This window comes from Loxodonta africana, chromosome 8 (genome assembly GCF_030014295.1).
Source record: "Loxodonta africana isolate mLoxAfr1 chromosome 8, mLoxAfr1.hap2, whole genome shotgun sequence".
NCBI lineage: Eukaryota > Metazoa > Chordata > Mammalia > Proboscidea > Elephantidae > Loxodonta > Loxodonta africana.
The window spans coordinates 72593249-72614292 of record NC_087349.1 but is presented as its reverse complement, the minus strand read 5'-3'; the positions used below and the strand labels follow the sequence as shown (position 1 = coordinate 72614292).

At 36.0% G+C, this 21044-nt stretch overlaps 1 protein-coding gene across 3 annotated transcripts in view; it reads right to left on the bottom strand.

Moving 5' to 3' along the window:
* Nucleotides 1-261: 261 nt before the first annotated feature.
* The window catches only part of TMEM106B (transmembrane protein 106B), a 37316-nt gene continuing 16533 nt past the window's right edge, over nt 262-21044 (bottom strand). For 2 of the 3 annotated variants that reach the window (XM_064290021.1, XM_064290022.1), the window contains exons 4-8: nt 16128-16287; nt 12233-12373; nt 11923-11972; nt 10910-10963; nt 6754-8727 (exon numbers count right to left, since the gene is read on the bottom strand). In XM_064290021.1, the coding sequence (XP_064146091.1) occupies nt 8589-8727; nt 10910-10963; nt 11923-11972; nt 12233-12373; nt 16128-16287 (544 nt within the window). In that variant the 3' untranslated portion in view covers nt 6754-8588. Of the gene's footprint in view, nt 5912-6753; nt 8728-10909; nt 10964-11922; nt 11973-12232; nt 12374-16127; nt 16288-21044 lie in introns of those variants that run through there. The other variant, XR_010322694.1, reaches the window with a different exon arrangement.

Here is a 21044-nt window from a genome sequence, read left to right as displayed (position 1 = left end):
AATACCACAGTAAGGATTTTGGCTTTTTTCAGTAAAAAAAAAAAATTGGAGTAATAACAGATTTCAAGTATGAGGCAGATTCCAGAGATATTACAGCATTTGGCAACCAATGACTGCAAGTGGATGAAAGAGAGATATCAGAGAGGGTCTTAAAGTGGATTATTTGGAGGGTTAGTATTGTAAGGATTTAACAGTTTTTAAGGTAACATTCATACGTGGATTTGTTTACAGCAACAGAACTTCAAAAGCATAACCAAAATATTTGACTGAAATGAATTTTATTTTTCATGCTAAAATTTTTACAGTTTTGTCATACACAAGAACAGAGCTGAATTTAAAAAAACAGCATTTCTATTCATTTACTATCATAAGCACGTTTTGTTACATGAACAGCAACAAGTTATAATTACAGAACACCTAAACTTGGAAATTTAGTAAGTGCTTTATGATGGACACCACTACATAATATAAACAAAAGTACTTGCTATGGATGGAATTACGTCCCCCCCCACCCCCCCCAAAAATAGGTGCTGTAAATCTTAACTTCTATGCCTGTGGTTATAATCCCCTTTGGGAATAGGTTGCCTGTTATATGAATGAGGCGGCATTAGTGCAGGGTTTGTCTTGGGTCAATCTCTTTTGAGACAGAAAAGAGATTAAACAAGCCAGCAGAGGTGAGATGGATGAGAGGTGCGCCAAGCCACAGGAACATCTTCCAGGACCAGAAGCTACAAAGAGACGAGGACCTTCTTCTAGAGCTGACAGAGAGAGAAGGCCCTCCCCTAGAGTTGCTGCCCTGAATTTGGACTTCTAGCCTCATAAACTCTGAGAAAATGAATTTGTTTGTTAAAACCATCTACTTGTGGTATTTGTCTTTCAGCAGTACGGGATAACTAAGACAGCACCCAAACATATTCTCACATTCTCTATTATTATTCGTCATCCCACAGTTAAAATCAAGGGCTAGAATCTAACTAGTAATACAAATGTAACTAGTAATTCAAGTATCTGACCAAGCAGGTCAGTCAGCAAGCATGCCAAATAATTTTCTAAAATCTTTAGTTGTAAAAGGAAATACAAGACAAAGCACACAAGGCATGACTTGCTGACATTTTATGCTCAAAACAAGCTATCATACAATGAAATTGAAATTCTGCATCTAGAAAAAAAAAATAACATCTTTTGCAGCTTGGCACTGTTCCATTTACAAAATAATGCAAGGATGAACAGCACGTACAGCACTTAGAATCATGCAATTATAGCTGATACAGTGCCTCCCACACTTCTAGTTTCTAAAACTCTGGGGGACGTGGGATAATTTGAACTGTAACAGTCTACCATGGGTAGTAATATTACCTCTTGGCCATTGGCCCAACACTAATCCTTCTTTTTTTTTGGTATACAAAATATGCTGGAAACACTTCTCTTAAACACATTTCAATTAATGTAATTAAACAGAAGGCAATGAGTTCCTTCTAGAAAAGTTAGATTTAGCTATGAAAAATTTGCCACATATTTTTATTATGGGAGATTTTTAGGGTCCAACAGCAAACCAAAACCAAACCCACTGCCATCGAGTCGATTCCAACTCACAGCGACCCTGTGTGACAGAGTAGAACTGCCCCATAGAGTTTCCAAGGAGTGCCTGGTGGATTTGAACTGCCGACCTCTTGGTTAGCAACTATAGCACTTAATCACTATGCCACCAGGGTTTCCGGGTCAAACACAGACCGTACTATATTCTTTAATTTAAAGCCACATATGAAGAACTACATACATAATCACATCTGTCATTTAAGAAGTGGAAGTTATCATTTTTATCTCCATAATAACTACAAATGTATTACTTGCTTTTATCCAAATTAAAGATAATTTCAAAAATCTACTCTGAAATTTACATTCTGACTATGTATAAAAACACACAATTCTTCTTCCTAATCAGGAATTTTAGTTGACAAGTATTTACTTTGAAGTAAGTAGATCTGGGATATAGAAGGTTTTGATCCAAGCACATATGCCGTATTTTTATGCGAATAATGCATGCTTTCTAGTTTGTTTGCCCACCATTCCCTCCTTCCACAAGGTATTTTCATAAGGGCTGCTACACCAATTTTTTTTTTTTCATGTTGTTGTAACGTGAAAACGCCTCACGGGGACGGTGCAGTTTGCAAACAAATGTAGAAGGCAACTATTATTTTTGTAAAACTATGTTATTTTACTTTAACGTAAAAGTAAAAACCACATTTTTAAAATAAAGCTTAAATTGTTTTACCCCACCCTCTCAAACATGTAATATTTTTTCCTTAAAATAAAATAGTTTAAGATAAACATCTCATTTAAAATCTGATTTTACAAAAAAGAGAAATAAAAATTCACTCTTAGGTGTGTTTGAGTCAAGTAGTTGCTGCCTCCAGATGTGTAAGCTAAAAACCATTACCTGGTGACATTATGGTAACTAACCTTTTTCTTACACCCTTAAAAAAAAAAAATAGTAGCTTGAAATTCAAGTCATACTGCTTATCAAAGAAGAATGATATGTTTAAAATTTTACAATTTTTAAAAAGAAAAAAAATTATTGTCCAATAGATATGCATGAGTATCTTTTAAGCCAACGGTAAATATTTTCACTATACCAGATATACAAAATAATAAAATATCCTAATAATCTTACGTGTAAGTGCAGCAACAAATATATTTTTTTCAAATAGAATATTTTTAAAGGCTAGCAAGAAAACAGGTTAAATAGTAATAGCAATAATGCTTGAGTCAAAACAGAACTGGCTTCAATTCCAAATCTGTCATTTTCTAGCATACGCGTATTAACGTCTCTAAAAATCATTTCTCTTAGGTGTAAGATGGGGGAGAGTAATAGTAACTACTTTAGAGAACTGTTTTGAGGAATAATAATATATAAAAGATGTGCAGTATCTGACAAACAGCAAGTATCCAATAAATACTAGCTATCCTGAGCAGTAACTTACTTTGGGGGTACTCAACTGAAACTATTTTCCTAAACAAGATATAATCATTATATAAGAAACTCCATGTCCTTCCTTCCTCTTCTGAAAGATGAGGACCCTATCTCCTTCCTTGGTCTGACTCATAGGCCTATGGGAATTAAGAAAATATGTGAAAGAGCTCAGAAAATGGCCAAGTGTATCTATATACATAAGGTAATATCAGCACAGTTAGAAAGAAGTCTATTAAGGTGTAATGTAAGAGAAAGTTATTACTAAAGTATCAGAAACAAGTATCTAAGAACTGTAACAAAACAAACAAGAAATGGGGTTGGAAGAACTGGGGGGATGTCATCCAATGACACTGTACAATTTATATTGCAATAAAGCCGAGGTTAAGTACCACGAGTGACTCATTAAGGCTAAAGTTTCAAGTCTCCTAATAAGTTACTTTTATTCTGTTTTGGCAGTCACTTCATATGTATTTTAGCACTTACTGTGCTATTTTCAAGCTATAATTCAGAAGATCTGAAGTGAGTCATATATTCTTATAAATTTTTATAGAAAATAATCATCTCATTGGCCTAAACAAAAAAGGCCTAGAAAAACTGCACACAAATTAGTCGTTTAAATGTGATGTACTAGAATAAAGATGGTCATTTAGCAATTTTAAACAATTTATCTGGTTATCTAATATTTTCATTGTGCTCTTATTTTCAAAACTCAAATATATCAGCCTCTATTATTTATGAATTTCTCTGACAATGTATCAGTTGTGTTATTCTGTAATCAAGGAATAGTAAATTTTAACAGAAAAATTAAGCTATACATTATGCTCCAATGTATTTTATAAGTGTTTATGCCCCACTTGACAAATTTCAAATACCAGTTTAGAACTATATAAATCTTAGTCCATCAGTACTACTTTGATTGTTGACTATTAATTCCGTGACCTTTTTCTCTAATTTTTAATCATACTAACCTGAGGCAGGTAGGGCTGTCCAATGGATACTTTAAATGACAGACCACAGATGTGGGAGACAGAAAAACTAGATCCAACCCCAATTACACTGTTTACTAACTCTATGACCCGCAAGAGGTCCTTTAACTTCTCCACGTCCTTCTTCTTCTGAAAGATGAGGACCCTTTCGCCCTCCTTTGTCTGACTCATAGGCCTGTGAGGAATTGTGTAAGAAAGTATGTGGAAGAGCTCAGAAAATGGCGAAGTTCTATATACAGAAGGTAGTATCAGCAGAGTTTGCTGTAATATTGGATTTGGCTAGAAAGAACAGTCTATTAAGGTGTAATGCAAGAGAAAGTTATTACTGCAAGTATTAGAAATAGATTTGTAACATCTTTTACCATGTCTTCTGGATAAGTTCTGAAAACACCATTATAAATGTATTTAAAAAATGTTTCAATACTTATCCAATTACCATTTAAAAACAGGAACTGGACACTGACCTAAGGGAAGTTAATCTCATTCACTCTTCCCAGATTTTTTACAGCTATAATGCTCTCATACCTGGATGTGTTTCTGTAGTGTTATTTTACAGTCTGTTTTGTTTCAGCTTATCCAGATAGTTACTTAACCCCTAAGAATAGCGCAGCATTTTTTTCCCCTACCATTGTTTTCTTTCTTCCTTTTAAATTCTAGTGTTTTCTGACTTAAACTGTACAATGAAACTAGGTATAATAAATGGGTTTTTAATAGGATATAATAAAGTTTAACTTTTTTGATTTTACATATAGAAAGTTATCAAAATACTGTATTTCTACGTCACTAGCTAAATGTGAAACTAGATAGGTGACTAGTCAGGTATCCAGAAACAGGTTTGGAAGCCCTAATCTAGATATAGGTGACTGTTGAAGTCACAGGAGGAGAAAGGGCAGACAAAAAGGAACCTAGATCATGCTCATTAATAAAGATAGGTAATGAGAGAAAATTGAAATGAGAATGATTTTAAAAATACAAGTAGAATCAATACATTAGAAAAGTGTATGGTTTCACGTACACACACACAGTAGTAATCAGCAAAACGTAAGAAAAAAATGAAAATAAAGATTGGGTTTGACTAGAAAATCCATAATGAATTTAAAGTGGTGATATTGGTTTAAATAAGACTGGATGAGACAGCAACGAATGAAAGGAATACTGAGTAAGGGAAAGAAGTTACCTAGCACATTTCATACATTAAAATGCTCACTCAGGAAAATTTGGAGAAAATGATCATGAAAGCTAAGGGGAGACCTGAGTGTGCTTAAAGGCAGAAGGCAGGGCTTCATTAACTCTAAATAATTATCGTATTTTTATGCAAGTAACACACATGTATGTTTTCGGCAAACCATGCAGCTTCCCCTACGCGTTACTTTCACAAGCGTGCTACACTCATATTTTTTTACATGCTGCTGACTTCAATTTTTCTATCCAATGGACTTAATATTGCCAGGATAAAACTGATCCCATGGAAACTTCATTTAAGGTAGGTATTTTCCTTAATCAAGTGCAACCAATGGTGAACTGAACAGACTTGTGATGGAAATACGACGCCATGTTGAAACCAAAGAGTACGAATGCACGTAGAGCTGGAAATTACTAAGAAATGATCTTAGCCCTAAAACTACAAAAAAATGTTGTCTACATTTTACTGTTTTCATAAATCTTAAGTTGAAACATAATTTTTGATAATCATGTCTTTGAAATCAATAAAAGTCACCAGCAGAAAATGTTTTCATCTTAAACTAAGCCATTTTAGTTTATTATCATCACCATCATCATCTGACTTCCGGAACCCTTCAAAGTTGACCAATTTTTGCTCCTAGTCATCTGGAAGTTGCTGGCCTACAATGGTTCTCATTCTCATGGAAAGGCCGTTCCTTTCCGTGAATTCCCAGGTGAAACCCGCCTTGAAATTTGAGAGTCCGCTTTCATCTGCCAGAAGCTTCCCTTTGATCTGCAATGTGACAGTAGAGACTGTTTGATTTTGTTCTCTTTGAGAAATAAATCTACTCGAATTTCAAGTCATTCTCCAACTCAGGCCATTTCGTTTTGGGCCAACGATGTGAGCATTTTTGCAGATTCATTTTCTCCAGCTCCCTTTTCTCCTTTCTCCATTTGTGAATGGACGGCTCTCCAACCTGTAACTCTCTCACTGCCACTCTGCTGTTTATTTCTTCCATCCTTGCAATGACTTTCAGATTGAAATCAGCACTGTAGGACTTGTGTTTAATTCCTGCTGTGATCCTAAAGGGTTCTAAGATTTGGATTTATAAACTGATAAAATGTGCACAATATAATCGATAACTGGCTGGTTCTAGCAGAGAGATCACAAAATTCAAATGTGAGGTATACAAGTGGCAAGGGTCTTTTTATATGCTTGCGAACATATAACTAAGATAACTTATGATCACTGATGAGACACTGGTGTTAAAAAGACATAATAAGACTATGAAATAAACAGACCCAACACAGTTTAATGGTTTCACTTAAGATGATCTGATAAGGTTTTCACATTCAACTGTTCAGCCAAGAGCAATTGTTTATCAGTTCTGCTTTGTTTACGCCTCCAATTAAAAGCCAGAGTCAGAAGATGACTGTGATAATTATGCCAATACAGACCGAATCAAGATTTCTACTGACAGCTACTTTATGCCATTTATGCCAGTGCAGGCTTTGCTTTAAGCTTCCAATTGATAGCATGTAACTTACGGACAGGCTTCAAAAGGTTCAAGGTTTTAATTGATAACTCAAAGTGACAGGGATATAATTACCAACTTAAATTAACAGAAACAAACACAAAGTTTCAGTTTTTTATTTTCAGATTACTAGGTTATTATCAAACTTGATTCATGACTTCTTGACCATGGCTTATACTTTTATTATACAAATATGATCAAAAGTAACATTTTTGGACTACTGAATGTGGCAGTTCTACTCTGTTCTGTAGGGTCGCTATGAGTCGGAATCGACTGGACAGCACTGGTTTTTGGGTTGGGAATGCGGCCAAAATTCACTTCTGGAAATGTCGTGAGACATGCGTGGTATATACAAGGGGGTGCTATACCAGAAGTTTTTTTTATGTAACTTTGTCATTTCTGCACATTATATGTGTGTGCACGTTTACGTGGGTGTGCTACTTGAGAAAAAATACAATAAATGTAGTTCATCTTTTACAGTTCAGAGTGGAAGGCTGATAAATAGGTTATGTTTCAAACCTAAGTTAGGCACTTGGGGATGAGGAATGCAGGGACAAACGTGAATTCTGTCACTGAGAAACAGAAATAAATCAATCTCAAGCCTTTTACTTTTTGGTGTTATACCTCATACCCTAGGCTCAGTAATACGTATTTAAAGGTACTCAGAACTTGGTGAGTGAAAAGACAAAAAGACCAAATAGAAAATGTATTAAAAAAATAAAACAGCAAAGCCAGTAATTTACACTTGAAAACAATTTTAAATAAAATCAAAACTAAAAGTAGCAAGCTTTTAGAGCATCATACCCATGTGATATGCAAGGTGATTAAGTTTTTAAAAGCACTAAGTTTGACTTCAATATTGCCATCGTCATTTAGTGGTTTAATGATCTTGAATATTTTACAAAAGAAATAATTCTCTCCTCTAAAATACTGATAAAATTGATGGCTTTGGTACCCAAAGCAAGGGTCTTCACAATTCTTCAGTATGAAAAGCAACATAACGAGGATCATCAAAATATGTGATTTCAAATCTACTTTATACGCCAGATGCAGTATATAGCTGGAACCATATCCACATTTTACAGGTTTCTGGATTTCACTTATTTTTCTGAGCAACTTACTTTAGTTTTGAATCTGTATGACTTTGACATTTATTAAAGCTATATAAAAGCCATGCACAGTTTATAATATTGCACATTAAATGACTACTTTTGAAGATCACACAAAAATGTCACAAAACTATAACATGGAAAGACATGAAAAACATTATTCAGGAGTATTAAAAATTTTAGGTATAGAGTTTTGCAAAGATTATTTTGGTTTGTAAGTATTATGCAAGCACTAGCTTGAAATAAGACTGGCAAAACATGCAAAAGAGCAGAACTTCGACAAACGAAAAGCTAAAGTATTTTAGCTAAAAGCTGAAATACCAGGTAGCTGAAATACTACCATGTAACAATGGGAATTTATAAAATAGGAAAAAAAGTTATTCTTTAAAAGTCTTCCATGAATAATAGGCTCTCAGTAATTCTCTATAAAAACATTCAGAAACAGAGTTTTCAAATTACGTTCATCACCAAAATTATATTTTTGTAGTGATTGGATCTGTGAATTTTAAATAATTTATTGTCCTACAGAGGAAGTTCCACTTTTCCCCTATGGGGTGGAGGGGGGGGGTGGCGGGAGGGAGGCAAAGAAAACCAATTGGTAAATTTAGATCCAAGTAACATATCCTGATACAAATATATCATTAACACCAGAGTGGAAAGTTGCAGTAACTGTAAGTCCACATACTTCTAACTGTACTCTTAAAATAGGAGTGTAAACTTTAGATTTGTTCAATTAAAGATCTCCTATTAGGAAGTACCTTATCTTTGAAAGTTTTAAAAATATCAATAGGCATTTCTTCTTTTCCAGCTGTATCTCCTTCAGCTTTTACTGTTGTGGCTGAAGAACATTCAGATACTCAGACTGGCCCAACTGGTAAGTTGTGTTCCTTCCACAATCTACATACTGGTACCTCTCCTGGGATATCTGCTCAGAGTGCCCGAAGTATGTTGTTGTCACAGTAACTCTAAAAATAAAATAAATGGGGACAAACAAAAATAGTTATATAAAAAGATTTTCTAAAGTGAAAATACTTTTAAATATAAAAATTCTCTTCAGGAGAGATTCTTTGATTAATGATAACTTAATATTGTGAATGGACCCTTGGTGGTGTAATGGTTAAGCGCTCGGCTGCTAACCAAAAGGATGGCAGTTCAAATCCACCTGCCACTCCTTGGACACTCTATAGGGCAGTTCTACTCTGTCCTGTAGGGTCACTATGAGTCAGAACCGACTTGTCAGCACCTAACAACAATATTGTGAACAGAGGCTGTTGAAGGAATATTTCTGCAACAGACAACCACAATGCTAGTTGAGCAAGCCCTATCCAAATAATAAAACACAATAAACGTAATTTCTTGAAAACATTTATCTTCAGTTAAAAATACGTAAGGTACCCCACACTTAAAAGTAATCATACAGTTCTTTTATCATAGGAAATCTGTTAACCAAATGTCAGCTAAACATCAAAGTACCAAATCCACAACTCACTAATGTTTGATTGGCTTACCCATTGCCATCGAGTCGCTTCTGACTCATAGCAATCCTACAGGATAGAGTAGAACTGCCCCATAGGGTTTCCTAGGCTGTAATCTTTATGGAAGCAGACTGCCACATCTTTCTCCTAAGGAATGGCTGGTGGGTTTGAACTGTCAATCTTTCAGTTAGCACCTGAGCACTTAACCACTGCATAACACCCAAGTAAAAAGCCGATAACATTCTAAAGTTTTTTTCTAAATTTGTCTTTTTAAAAAAAATTCAGAATGTTTACTCCTATAGAAAAATTGTGCTTAGGTTTTCAGGGTGATTCCCACAAAGCCTTTTTTTTTTTTATAGCTAGAACACCTTAGATTTACAATTTAAAAAGTAAAAAACAATAATGCTGTAATATTAACTTTCAAGAACTAAATTAAGAAGATGTTCATCATTGATGCTAATAATGAAATAAAATTGTAAGGAAGAGAGGTAGTGTGAGATTCTGGGAAAGTTTTGCTTACTTTCACAAATCATGTCTAATTTTAAGTGGGTAAGTATGAGAATTATAATTTTTAAAAGGGATTATAAAAATCAAATTATAATTGTGAAATCCCAATAAATGTCACTGCTCTGCTCTTAAATTAAATCCTGGTCTCAAAAAATTAAAACATTTTTTAACAAAATTTGTATTTACAAAAAAATTGTCAAAATAATGGTACTATGTTTCATCTCAAGTTACAAATATATTAAGTATGGTAAAAAATTAAAAATAAACACTTAGGAGGAAGAAGGGAAATCGTGGTTGATCCAGGCTCCTCCAGCTCACGCCCTGGTATTCCTTCATGCAGTGAAGGTGCAAACCCTGAACTCAAAGAACGGTTAATGCTCTCCACTGACTGTGACTCTGCCAGTTCTAAGAACGGTTAATGCTCTCCACTGACTGTGACTCTGCCAGTTCTAAGCCACAGACCTTCAGACAACTATCAACCTTACCTCCTATTGAGAATTTTTAGACCAGCCTATGACTTCTCTGCTCTACAGGTGCTAGGAAATATGTAATATGCACACACTTAGGCCACTCATTCTCATTCTCTGGCCAGCGTCCTTCCACCCAAATCCTATCCTACTTTACTGCTCCCAATCTTATCTACCATGCCCTCTGGAGCATCTTTTCAACTCATAGCAGTGTGTTTTTACTTCCTTTCCTAAACCAGAATCCAGTTCATCCTGGAACAATTAAGAAGCTGATTTCTTCCATACACAAGACATCACAGGGTAGGGCCTGCTTGCTCTCAGCATATGCCAACATCACTGTCCTCAAACAAAATGTATACCCTTTTAGGGACAGCTGATACTATCTTCTCCTTCTCATTACTATTAACAAAAATTTACCACAGGCAGAAAGGTACTGGATGTCGAACTAAGACTTCCTCTTTACCCAACCCATACCATTTTCCTGAGCTTTTCAATGCCTAGGTTCACTATTTGTCAGCCATGTGATCCTTCACTACTACTCTAATCTTTCATTTACTTATTTGTACAGGGGATAACATTTATCTTACTTTATGACACTCTTATAAAGCTAAGATACTCTATATGCTATAAGCCAATGTGATAAATATAAAGTTTTAACAAAAAATATCTTTCAGAGGGAAAAAAAAAATCATACTTACTGCATCATGAGTACTATGTTATGCACTTTGATGGATATCAGTGTACAGAAATCACTGTCAAAGAAAATATATCAATAAATGCAAATTATGACATTATAAATTTAGAACAGCTTAATTACCATCATTCTTCCTATATTAAAGCTAATAGATACTATTAAAAACAGTTTAATTACCATTCCTCTTCCTATATTAACACAAATGTAGATACTATTAGGAAAATAAGTATTTTATTTATTGAGCATTTTCTATACTTCAAATACTAACTGACATATTTCATGACTTCTTATTCTAAAATTATATATGCTTTAATACTCTTACAGTTGGAGAGTTGTTTTAATGTGGGCCACAAATTACTTATACTTTCCACTAACCATCTGAAATCCTTAGTTACCCAAAATTTCTAGGTCCAGGCTTATTACCAAAAGACGATGAAAACTTATAATTATTTCTTCTAATCAACAAGAATAATAATCATTTAAATCTAATTTAAAAGCTTCAAAATTTCAAACCAATATTAGAGTATTACACATTATTACCATTTATAGTCCTCTTATACTAAAGTAGTAATCCTGGTGACGTAGTGATTAAGTGCTACGGCTGCTAACCAAAGGGTCAGCAGTTCAAATCCGCCAGGCACTCCTTGGAAACTCTATGGGGCAGTTCTACTCTGCCCCATGGGGTTGCTATGAGTCGGAATCGACTCGACAGCACTGGGTTTGGTTTTGGGTTTATACCAAAGCATCAATATATGAACACAGGGCTGTCGTAACATAGTGAATACAAATAAAAACTGAAATAGTGGTGTTTATAATCCTAATCCTCAAAAATAAAACAAAAAAATCATAATTTTGTGTATAAGCATAAGGGAAGAATGGAGATGAACACAGGCCAGAAGGAATATTCCAAAATTCACTGATAAGATTATGGGAAATTAAAAAAATATATATTCTTTATACTTTATTCTACAGCTTTACTATTTAGTAAGACAAGTTATTAAAAAAATCAGAACTTACAACATATAACTCATTTCTTCTGCTATAATAGTAGGTACTGTGTAATCAATCTGAAAGGCAAAAAATGAAAAGAATCAACAGAGAATAGAATCAAAACACCAAATACTTCAGATTCATTTCATACCTTCAACGAGTTCAGGAATCTCTCTCTTTATGAGCTTGATTCTAAGATCTCCTCTTATACATGCAAAAGTCTTATATATTTCAAAGTCAAATTTTTGAGAAATTCTCCTGCCCTCCTCAAGTTAACATGATACACAAAGTTGAGGCTTGGTTAACTCCTCGAAATTATCTCATGACTGAGGCTTACTTGTTTCATATCAAGTGGACCAATATTGGTTATGTTGTTTAAGCGTGCCTTTCCGATAACTGTTTTTGAAAACTGAACTTGTGCAGTGATGTTTTCAACTTCAACAGAATAATAGTTATTGTTCGTTATATTCAGTGTGTTCTGCAAGAGAAAAAAGGCAGAAGATGTAGATGTTATCTGAAAACATGCATAATACATATTCAAATTAATAAGAACAATGACTTCATCTAGGAAGAAGAAAAGTGTTACCAAAAATGTCAAAGAACATCAAATGATGTTGGTATATTGTATGCATATACAAATATACCAAATATTGTAGGTATATTGTATGCATAGTGCTCACCCATAAAACCAAAGAACATTATTTGGTTTTATGGATGAGCACTATGCATACAATATACCTATAATAAACACACAAATTCACAAAAAACAAACAGGTCCAGAAATATATAGTATAGGAATATGGAAAAATGAATGTTAGAAAATGTATTTGAGGCCTTAGTTAGCAAAATGTTAATAAAAATAATAAATTTATTCTATATGTAATCTACGTTTTTTTACTAATTACAAATATATATTGGTATCCGTAGACTATGTCAAAAGCTGCTTCCTACTCTATTACATATAATGACGACCGTTTAAAATGTTAACTAGTACTCAAAATAACTTCTCTTGTTTAAAGCAAGAAAAAAAAAATCAAGCCCGCTGCAGTTGACCGATTCTGGCTCATAGCAGCTCTCCAGGGCAGAGCAGAACTGCCCCATGGGGTTTCCAAGGAGCGGCTGATGAATTTGAACTGACCCTTTGGTTAGCAGTCTGAGCCCCCAGGGCTCTCTTCTCATTTAAAGGAAAGTAGTATTTTAACTTATATACTAGCAGGATTTATACCAAGTCAGTATAGAGGAGAAATAAGATAGATTCAAACCCATTTGGTTGGAAAGAAATATGTGGCTGCATCATTTCTATACTTAGGTAACAACTGGGATCGGTTTCTGCATTTCTTATTCACAACTATTGTCTCAAATTACTTTAGAAACGGTCAATGAAAACAGAAACAAAAATGTTAAATTAAGAAACAACAGATGATAATAAAACATCTAAAATAGAGCAAAAGATAGCATAAATAAAATCAATAGGTAAAAATGATAAATCTGGAAAAAGTATTCATAAGGCAGAAGGCAGATAGCAATGGTTACCATCTATAATGTACAATCAGACCTTAAAAATTAAAAAGAAAATGACAAAGGCCTAATAGAAGGCAAAAAAAAAAAAAAAAGGTAGGCAAAGGATACGAGCAGGCAAATTAAAAAAGTAAAAAACCTAAATGGCTAAGAAACATTCAGAGAGATTCTCAAATTCAATTTGAGTCAGGGAGTCTGTAGTCAGGAAAAAGTTAATGGAAGTAAAAATGAAATATTGCTTTATATTCATCAAATCAATAAGGTTTGTAGAAAGCAACAAATTCTATTCCTGGCAGGGACATGGACAAAGGGAACACTGCTGTCAAATATGTGAAGTGTTACTGTCATTTTGATAAGTAATCTACCAACATCCATTAAAATAAAAATTATACAGCTATAGATATGTATCTATATGTATGTATCCCCTTGACTATGATACATCCCAGAATCTACTGCACAGAAATAAAAACATTAGGACGTTAATGACAGTGTTCTTTGGAGTGGCAAAAAATAAAAAGAAAATTAATGCCCATTAATAAAGGGGATATTAAGTTCTTACACGCAGTATTACAAAACCATTAAAAAGAAAAGATTAACTCTAAACCAGATAACATACATAAATCTACAGTATTTGATACTCGAACAGTTTTTGGAGGTTGGACAAAAAAAACCTGGCCACTGTCTGAAACCATGTTCAAATGGGACAATGTGCTGTTGTTCCAAATGAATTCTCCAGTCAAATAAAATGATTCATAATCAGCATTGCTCTATGAATGTTTTGGTGCACGTTTTTACACAGATAGTTAAAAAAGAAAAAAAGTCCATAGATTGACAGCTTTTGAGAGTCTGCAATAATGCAATGAGGGTGATAGGAGCCCTGGGGATGCAATGGTTAAGCACTCAGCTGATAACCGAAAGGCTGGTGATCCAAACCCATAAAGCAGCTCTGTGGGAGAAAGACCTGGCGATCTGCTCCTACAAAGATTTCAGCCTAGGAAACCCTACGAGACAGTTTAACTGTGTCACACTGGGTTGCAAAGAGTCTGAACTGACTCTCCCTCACCTAACAATAACAAGTGAGGGTGAATGTATTCTGAGGAAGTTCTATTTTTATCTTGTAATTAGGCAGCAATCCCATTTTAACACACATTCCTTTTCACTCCATCCCTCCCTCTTCTCAACCACACATCTCTACCTTAATTTCAATCAAACCAACCATTTCCACAAGAAAAACCAACTGAGTCCAGTATCTCTCTTCCGAACAAATGACTGCCAACAGATACACTTTGATGCTTGAAGGCATAAATGGTCAGTAACAGCATGATTAATATACATCTTTTTTTTTTTTCCCCTAATGCAGTAGTTTGCAAACCATGCTTTTCTCAAACAAATGTTAACAGGTAAAAGTCTTTCTCTGAGGGTGGTTTTTTTTTTTTTTTTTACTGTGCTTTAGATGAAGGTTTACAGAGCAAATTAGTTTCTCATTAAACAATTCATACACATATTGCTTTGTAACACTGGTTGCCAACTCCACAACATGTCAACATTCTCTCCTTCTTGACCTTGGGTTTCCCATTACCAGCTTTCCTGTCCCCTCCTGACTTCTAGTCCTTGCCCCTTAGCTGGTGTGCCCCTTTAGTCTCATTTTGTTTTACGGGCCTGCTTTTTTGCAAGCAAACCTCAGGAGTGACTTCGGTACTGAGTTAAAAGGGTATCTGGGGGTCATACTCTTGGGGTTTCTTCAGTCTGTCAGACCAGTATGTCTAGTCTTTTTTTGTGAGTTAGAATTTTGTTGTACATTTTTTCCTAGCTCTGTGTGGAACCCTCTCTATTGTGATCTGTCAGAGCAGTCAGTGGTGGTAGCTGGGCACCGTCTAGCTGTGCTGGACTCAGTCTGGTGGACGCTGTGGTAGCTCTGGTCCATTAGTCCTTTAGGCTAATCTTTCCCTTGTGCCTTTGGTTTTCTTCATTCTCCCTTAGTCCAGATGGGGTGCTTCTCTGAGGTTTTTTCAAATAGAGGGTACATCTTCAAATGTGTTAATTTACGATAGAGAAATCTGTCACCTGTACTTTACCTTTAAACACAATAAAGCAATGGTCCGTTAAAAATGGCAAAAATCATATTTCACGATATACAAAGGAGTGAAAATTTTCCAGCTGTAACATCTCTTGAATGCAAGTATGTTAATACCTTGCCAGGAGCTATTCAGAATCAAATGTTGAAAGGCTAAAACAACAACAACAAAAACCACTGCTATGGAGTCAATTCCAACCCACAGCAATCCTAGAGGACAGAACAGAAGGGCCCCATAGGGTTTCCAAGGAGTGGCTGGTGGATTTGAACTGCCAATCTTTTGGTTAAGCAGGCTTATGACTTAACCACTGTGCCACCAGTGCTATTCAGTGTCAAATGTTGCAAATACTTTCATTTTTTTCCTGGCAATCAACTGGTTATTTTATTTTACCTTCCTGAAAGCATCTTGAAATGCTAAATGCTATTGTAGTACATTTGATATGCAAAGAATTGCCAGTATTTATTATTTGCCATTTTCAGCAGAAACAAGAATGATAGAGAAGGTCAATACAACAAAGACACACAGAAAGCAATATGATCAGCATTACATTTAAAAAACATCCTCCCAAACAAGGTCAAAGGTACTGCTTAACAGGAAAACAGACTATGTCGAATATCTTTAATATAAGTTTGTACTTACTGTGATATTTAAATATATTGTACGCTTTTGAACGTCATAGCTAACATATGCTGACTTTACTCCAACGTACTTCACGTCGATAGAGTGAGGAAAAAGGAAAAACACAGCTAATCCGGAAAGGAGCAGACAGACAAACACAGATGCCATCACATACAGCTTTCTGAAAAGGAAAATTGAATATTCAAATATATATAAATCAAAAATTACATAATGAAACATTTTGAAAAAGTATCTTAAACTTGAAATTTCTCCCAATATACTACACTAGCAGGAAAAGGTATATAATTTAACCAACTTTTTGTATTTTAAAAGTATTGGTAAAGGTTCTGTCCGTCTACTTAAGTTTGAAAATGTTCTTTTTAAAAGATGAATTCACTTTCAGGGAGAGTGGGATTTTAGGTTTATGACAGAAAATTTGTTGCAGTGATTCCCAGACCAGGCTACACATTGGAATTAAGTTGGGGAGCTTGATAAAAATACAAATTTCAAGAATTCCTTCTGAACTCATTGAAGCAGCATTTTCATGTGTGCGTTTTGTCATTATATAATCCCGACTGCTTATCAGAACCACCTGTAAAGCCCTTAAAAAAACAGCATATCCACATGCCTCACCAACCTCATTATAATCAGTCCTTTTTGAGCCTCCCTATCCCAAAGTACTTAAATACTCAATTAAAAAAAGTACTGTTTACATTAACTCTGCTTTGAAGATAACTGTTATCCTGTATCTTTAAAATAAAAAAAGGAGATAATATTATGTATGTAAAAGAGAAGTTCATGAAGTCTTTCTGACCAGGACTAAATGACTGAATTAAACTCAGTTTTTGTTAAATTAAACCGGTCTTCATGCCTTCCTGGGACTCACTGCCTAGCTGGTCTCATCACCCAATCCAAACTTTTCACAGGCACCTGCAATCTGGCTCCTTAATTGCTAGTAGCCACGGGAACTGGGAGTTTCACTTTGTGGTCAAACCAGGATGTAAAAGAAATACACTCTAAGGAAGGCAACCTTGACACAGGTGTCTTTTTGTGTAAAGTGGGCCTAATAAATGTTTAATTAACAAAAATGTTTATTAACAAGGATGTAATAAAAAAAAATTGTTTTGAAGGGATCCTGGAGCTAGCCTTACCTAAAGTTTCCCAGACAACTTAAACAGGGTTTTGTTTTAACAAGCTGTCTCTGGGAAATGAGGTACTGGTACTGAAGGGTTATCACAAATCCCTAAGATGCAGTATTGCCATTCTTGCTTCTAAGGAGCATTCTGGCTGTATTTCTTCTAAGACAGCTTTGTTCCTTCTTTTAGCAAGCAGTCCGGGGTATATTCAATACTCTTCCGCAACGCCACAATTCAAAGGCGTCAATTCCTCTTCGGTCCTCCTTATTTGTCATCCAGCTTTCACATGCATATGAGGTGACTGAAAACACCATGGGTTGGGTCAGGCACACCTTACTCTTCAAGGTGACACCCTTACTTTTTAACACTTTAAAGAGGTCTTTTGCAGCAGGCTTGACTAACGCAATGCAGTCATTTGATTTCTTGACTGCTGCTGCCATGGGTGTTGATTCTGGATCCAAGTAAAATGAAATCTGTGACGTCAAGTAGTGTCTAGACAAGGTGAACCAGGGGAAAAATCGCACTGTCAGTCTAAGCCATCAGATGGTGATCCTGTTGTTTCTGTTACTCAGGCAGCCACTGTTACACCTCCTTCTCCTGCTGCCACTCCTCTCTTTCCTCCTCTGGCAGATGCCTCCCTTCATCTGCCTCTACCTCCACGTCTCCTTTTCTATTCTAAAAACATAGCAATTGAACTTCCTTATTGTGCTGAGGACTTTGGACTTATAATGGCCAAAGACAAGCCCCACATCAAGACGCCTTTTAAAATTAAGCAACCCGACCAAAGTGGGTAACTTCCACAAGTAAGTTTTACACTGTGGAGCAAGACAGAGCCAAGAGTCACAGTTAAGGATTTTCCCAAGCCCAGGGAAGATCTAGGTAAATTTACTGAGGAACTCCAAATTCTCACCTCTACCTACCAGATAGGAATTTCTGACTTTTATCAATTTATTCTTATGTTGTTGGGGCCTGGGGAGGCCCAATTGTGTATCACAGAGGCTGGATGGTATGGGAAAGGGACTCTGCACAGAGGCTGGATGGTATGGGAAAGGGACTCTGCTGATTCCCTTTTCACTAAAAACTACTAGAGATCTATTGTTGGAAACTAGGCAAATTTATCATCTGTTGATTAAAGCAATCCCAAGAGTACTTCCAAAAACAAACCTTCGAGCTTGTGAACAAGGGTAGAAGTGTACAAATTTTAGAGATAGATTAGAAATGTTCCTTAAACACTAAGGATTAAAATCAAAAGATTCCGAGATTGCCTTCAATTCTATTTTTGTCAATGGTTTGAACCTAGAGCTTCAAAACTGGTCAAATGCCACTGCTTAGACTGGAAACAGCTCCCTGTAGAAACCTTTTTGGACAGTTTACAAAATGGCTCAAACCACTGAGCAGCAAAATCAGGCCTGTGAACAAAGAACTAATACCAGGCAAGAAAAACAGATAGCCTAGGAGCTGCAAACTCCTGGGGTGCAGGAGTTCAATACTGGAGCCCAAAGGGGAGAAAACCAATTGGGAATACCAGTGTATTTTTACTGTAAGAAACCACAACATTTTAAATGGAAACATCTAAATTAAAGAATAAATTGGGAATGCTACCTCCTGCTTTGTCTCCAGTAGGATCAGTTGATGGGGCTCTGGGGATCAAAGGGGGTTTTTCCAGTAGTGGCTTTAAATAGTCAGGGAGAAACTATTAGTACATAGGGAAAATTGCAAGTTTTTAACTGATACAAGAACCACTTTGTCAGCTTTGAATCCCATGTGATTGAAAAATCTCTTACCCTGGAGTAATAAAACTTCTAAAATTGTGGGAATTATGAACCACGAGCAAACTGTAACTTCTTCTCAGCCAGTTAATGTTTCTTTAGAATCTACAGAAGGTGTACAACCCTTTTTATTAAGTTTAAATACGTTTTATGTAAATGGGATTGTTTAAATACCTTTTATCTAAATGGAATTATCATCTACAATTTACTGAACAGGCAAAAATGCTTTTTAGAAGTTATCTGGGATGAGTGAATTATGGATAGTGAAGAAACTACTATTTTCAGGGACTTACTATGTCTTTACAGGAAGGCAACCCTCACCCAACCACTGATTCCATTTCCAGTGTCAGGCAGGCAGAAGTGCTGCTGCCACCTCAAGGGTGCCCAGTGACCATCACTGGGATGCTGGGTGGCCCTCCTGCCTCAGATTACCGTTCTGCAGTTCCAGAAATATTAGTTGCCATGTCTTCCACAGATGTTGGTGGAGGTTTGTCAACTGAACCCATCAAAATTCAAATAGATCATGCTAAGTCTTTGCCTAGGGTTTCATAATACCCTATAAGGAATGAAGCAAGGGAAGGACTAGCCACAATAAAACAAGATTTCCTTAAAAAAGGGACTCGTTATCTCTTACACTAGTCCATGTAACACTCCTGTTTTCTCTGTAAAGAAATCCCAGAATTGAGAATGGTCTTTTGTGCAAGTCTTATGAACCATTAACTGTGCAGTCATCCCGTGCTTTCTGATTTTGCCTAACCCCCACCTACTTTAATATTCCTCCTGAAACTACCCATTTTACTGTAATAGATTTATGCAGCACCTTTTTGGTGTCCTGGTTCACCCAGAAAACTAATACCTATTTGCTTTTATGTGGAATAATCAAAAGTTTACCTGGACGGTTATGTCCCAGGAGTATCCTGAAAGGCCCACTTACCTTTCCCAAGTTTTACACACCGATTTACAGTCTTTATAATTCGCTGATGGTTTTGCTCTCCTCCAATACTTTGATGATTTGTTAGTCTGTTCCCTTTTATTAGATGCATGCTTTTTAGGGATAATATTGTTACTACAGCATTTGGCCACTAGGTGGCATAAAGTATTCAAAAAATTACAATTGGCTCTACTTTCAGTAAACATTCACGGCATATTATGTCAACAAAGAGAGTTTATATGGACTCACAAAGGAAGGATTCAATTCAGGCTTTCCCTATCCCTACCACTAAGCAGCAGCTGAGAGGATTCTTAGGGTTTTGTGGGTACTGTCATGCCTGGATTCTTACTTTTCCCTAATAGGTCAGCTGCTTTACCAGTTTTTAAAGGGACCTGCACTTGATCCATTTCAGTTATCTGAGGAGAGCATCCGAGTTGTTTTTAAGTTAAAGGAATCACTTCCCACCACCCCAGCTTTAGGATTTCCCAGTTATAAACTGGATTTTTCTTTGTATGTCCTGGAAATAACTAGAAAAGCTTTGGGGGTCCTCACTCAGACACATGGGGGGCAGCAGTGACCCATGGAATGCTACAGCTTACAATTAGATCCAGTAGCCAGGGAGTATCTCCCATGCCTTAGAGCAGCTGTCACCACAGCCTGGCTGGGGGAAGCCAAGCCAATATTGTACTCACGCAATTTTTTGGTGTGTATGTCCCCACGCTGTAGCTGCAATCTTAAATTCTTCCCTAATCCAGTATTTGTCCGCCAGCAGGGTAACCTGCCATGAAGTCCTACTTTTAGCTGTGTCTGACATTATGCTGCACACTATTAACCTAGCTATCCTGTTGCCTATACCTGATGATTTTGAAACTGTTCTTCATGATCACCTGGATTTAACAGACCAGTTACTCACTCCAAGACAAGACCTGCAGAGACTTCCCTCCCCAATCCTGACTTGATTCTTTTTGTTGATGGGTCATATCTAAAACCAGATTCCTCTAGTTCTCGTTATTAAGGTGGATATACTACTACTACATCTACTGAGGTCCTGGAAGGCAACCCACTACCAGATGTTACTTCAGCCCAACAAGCTGAACTGACT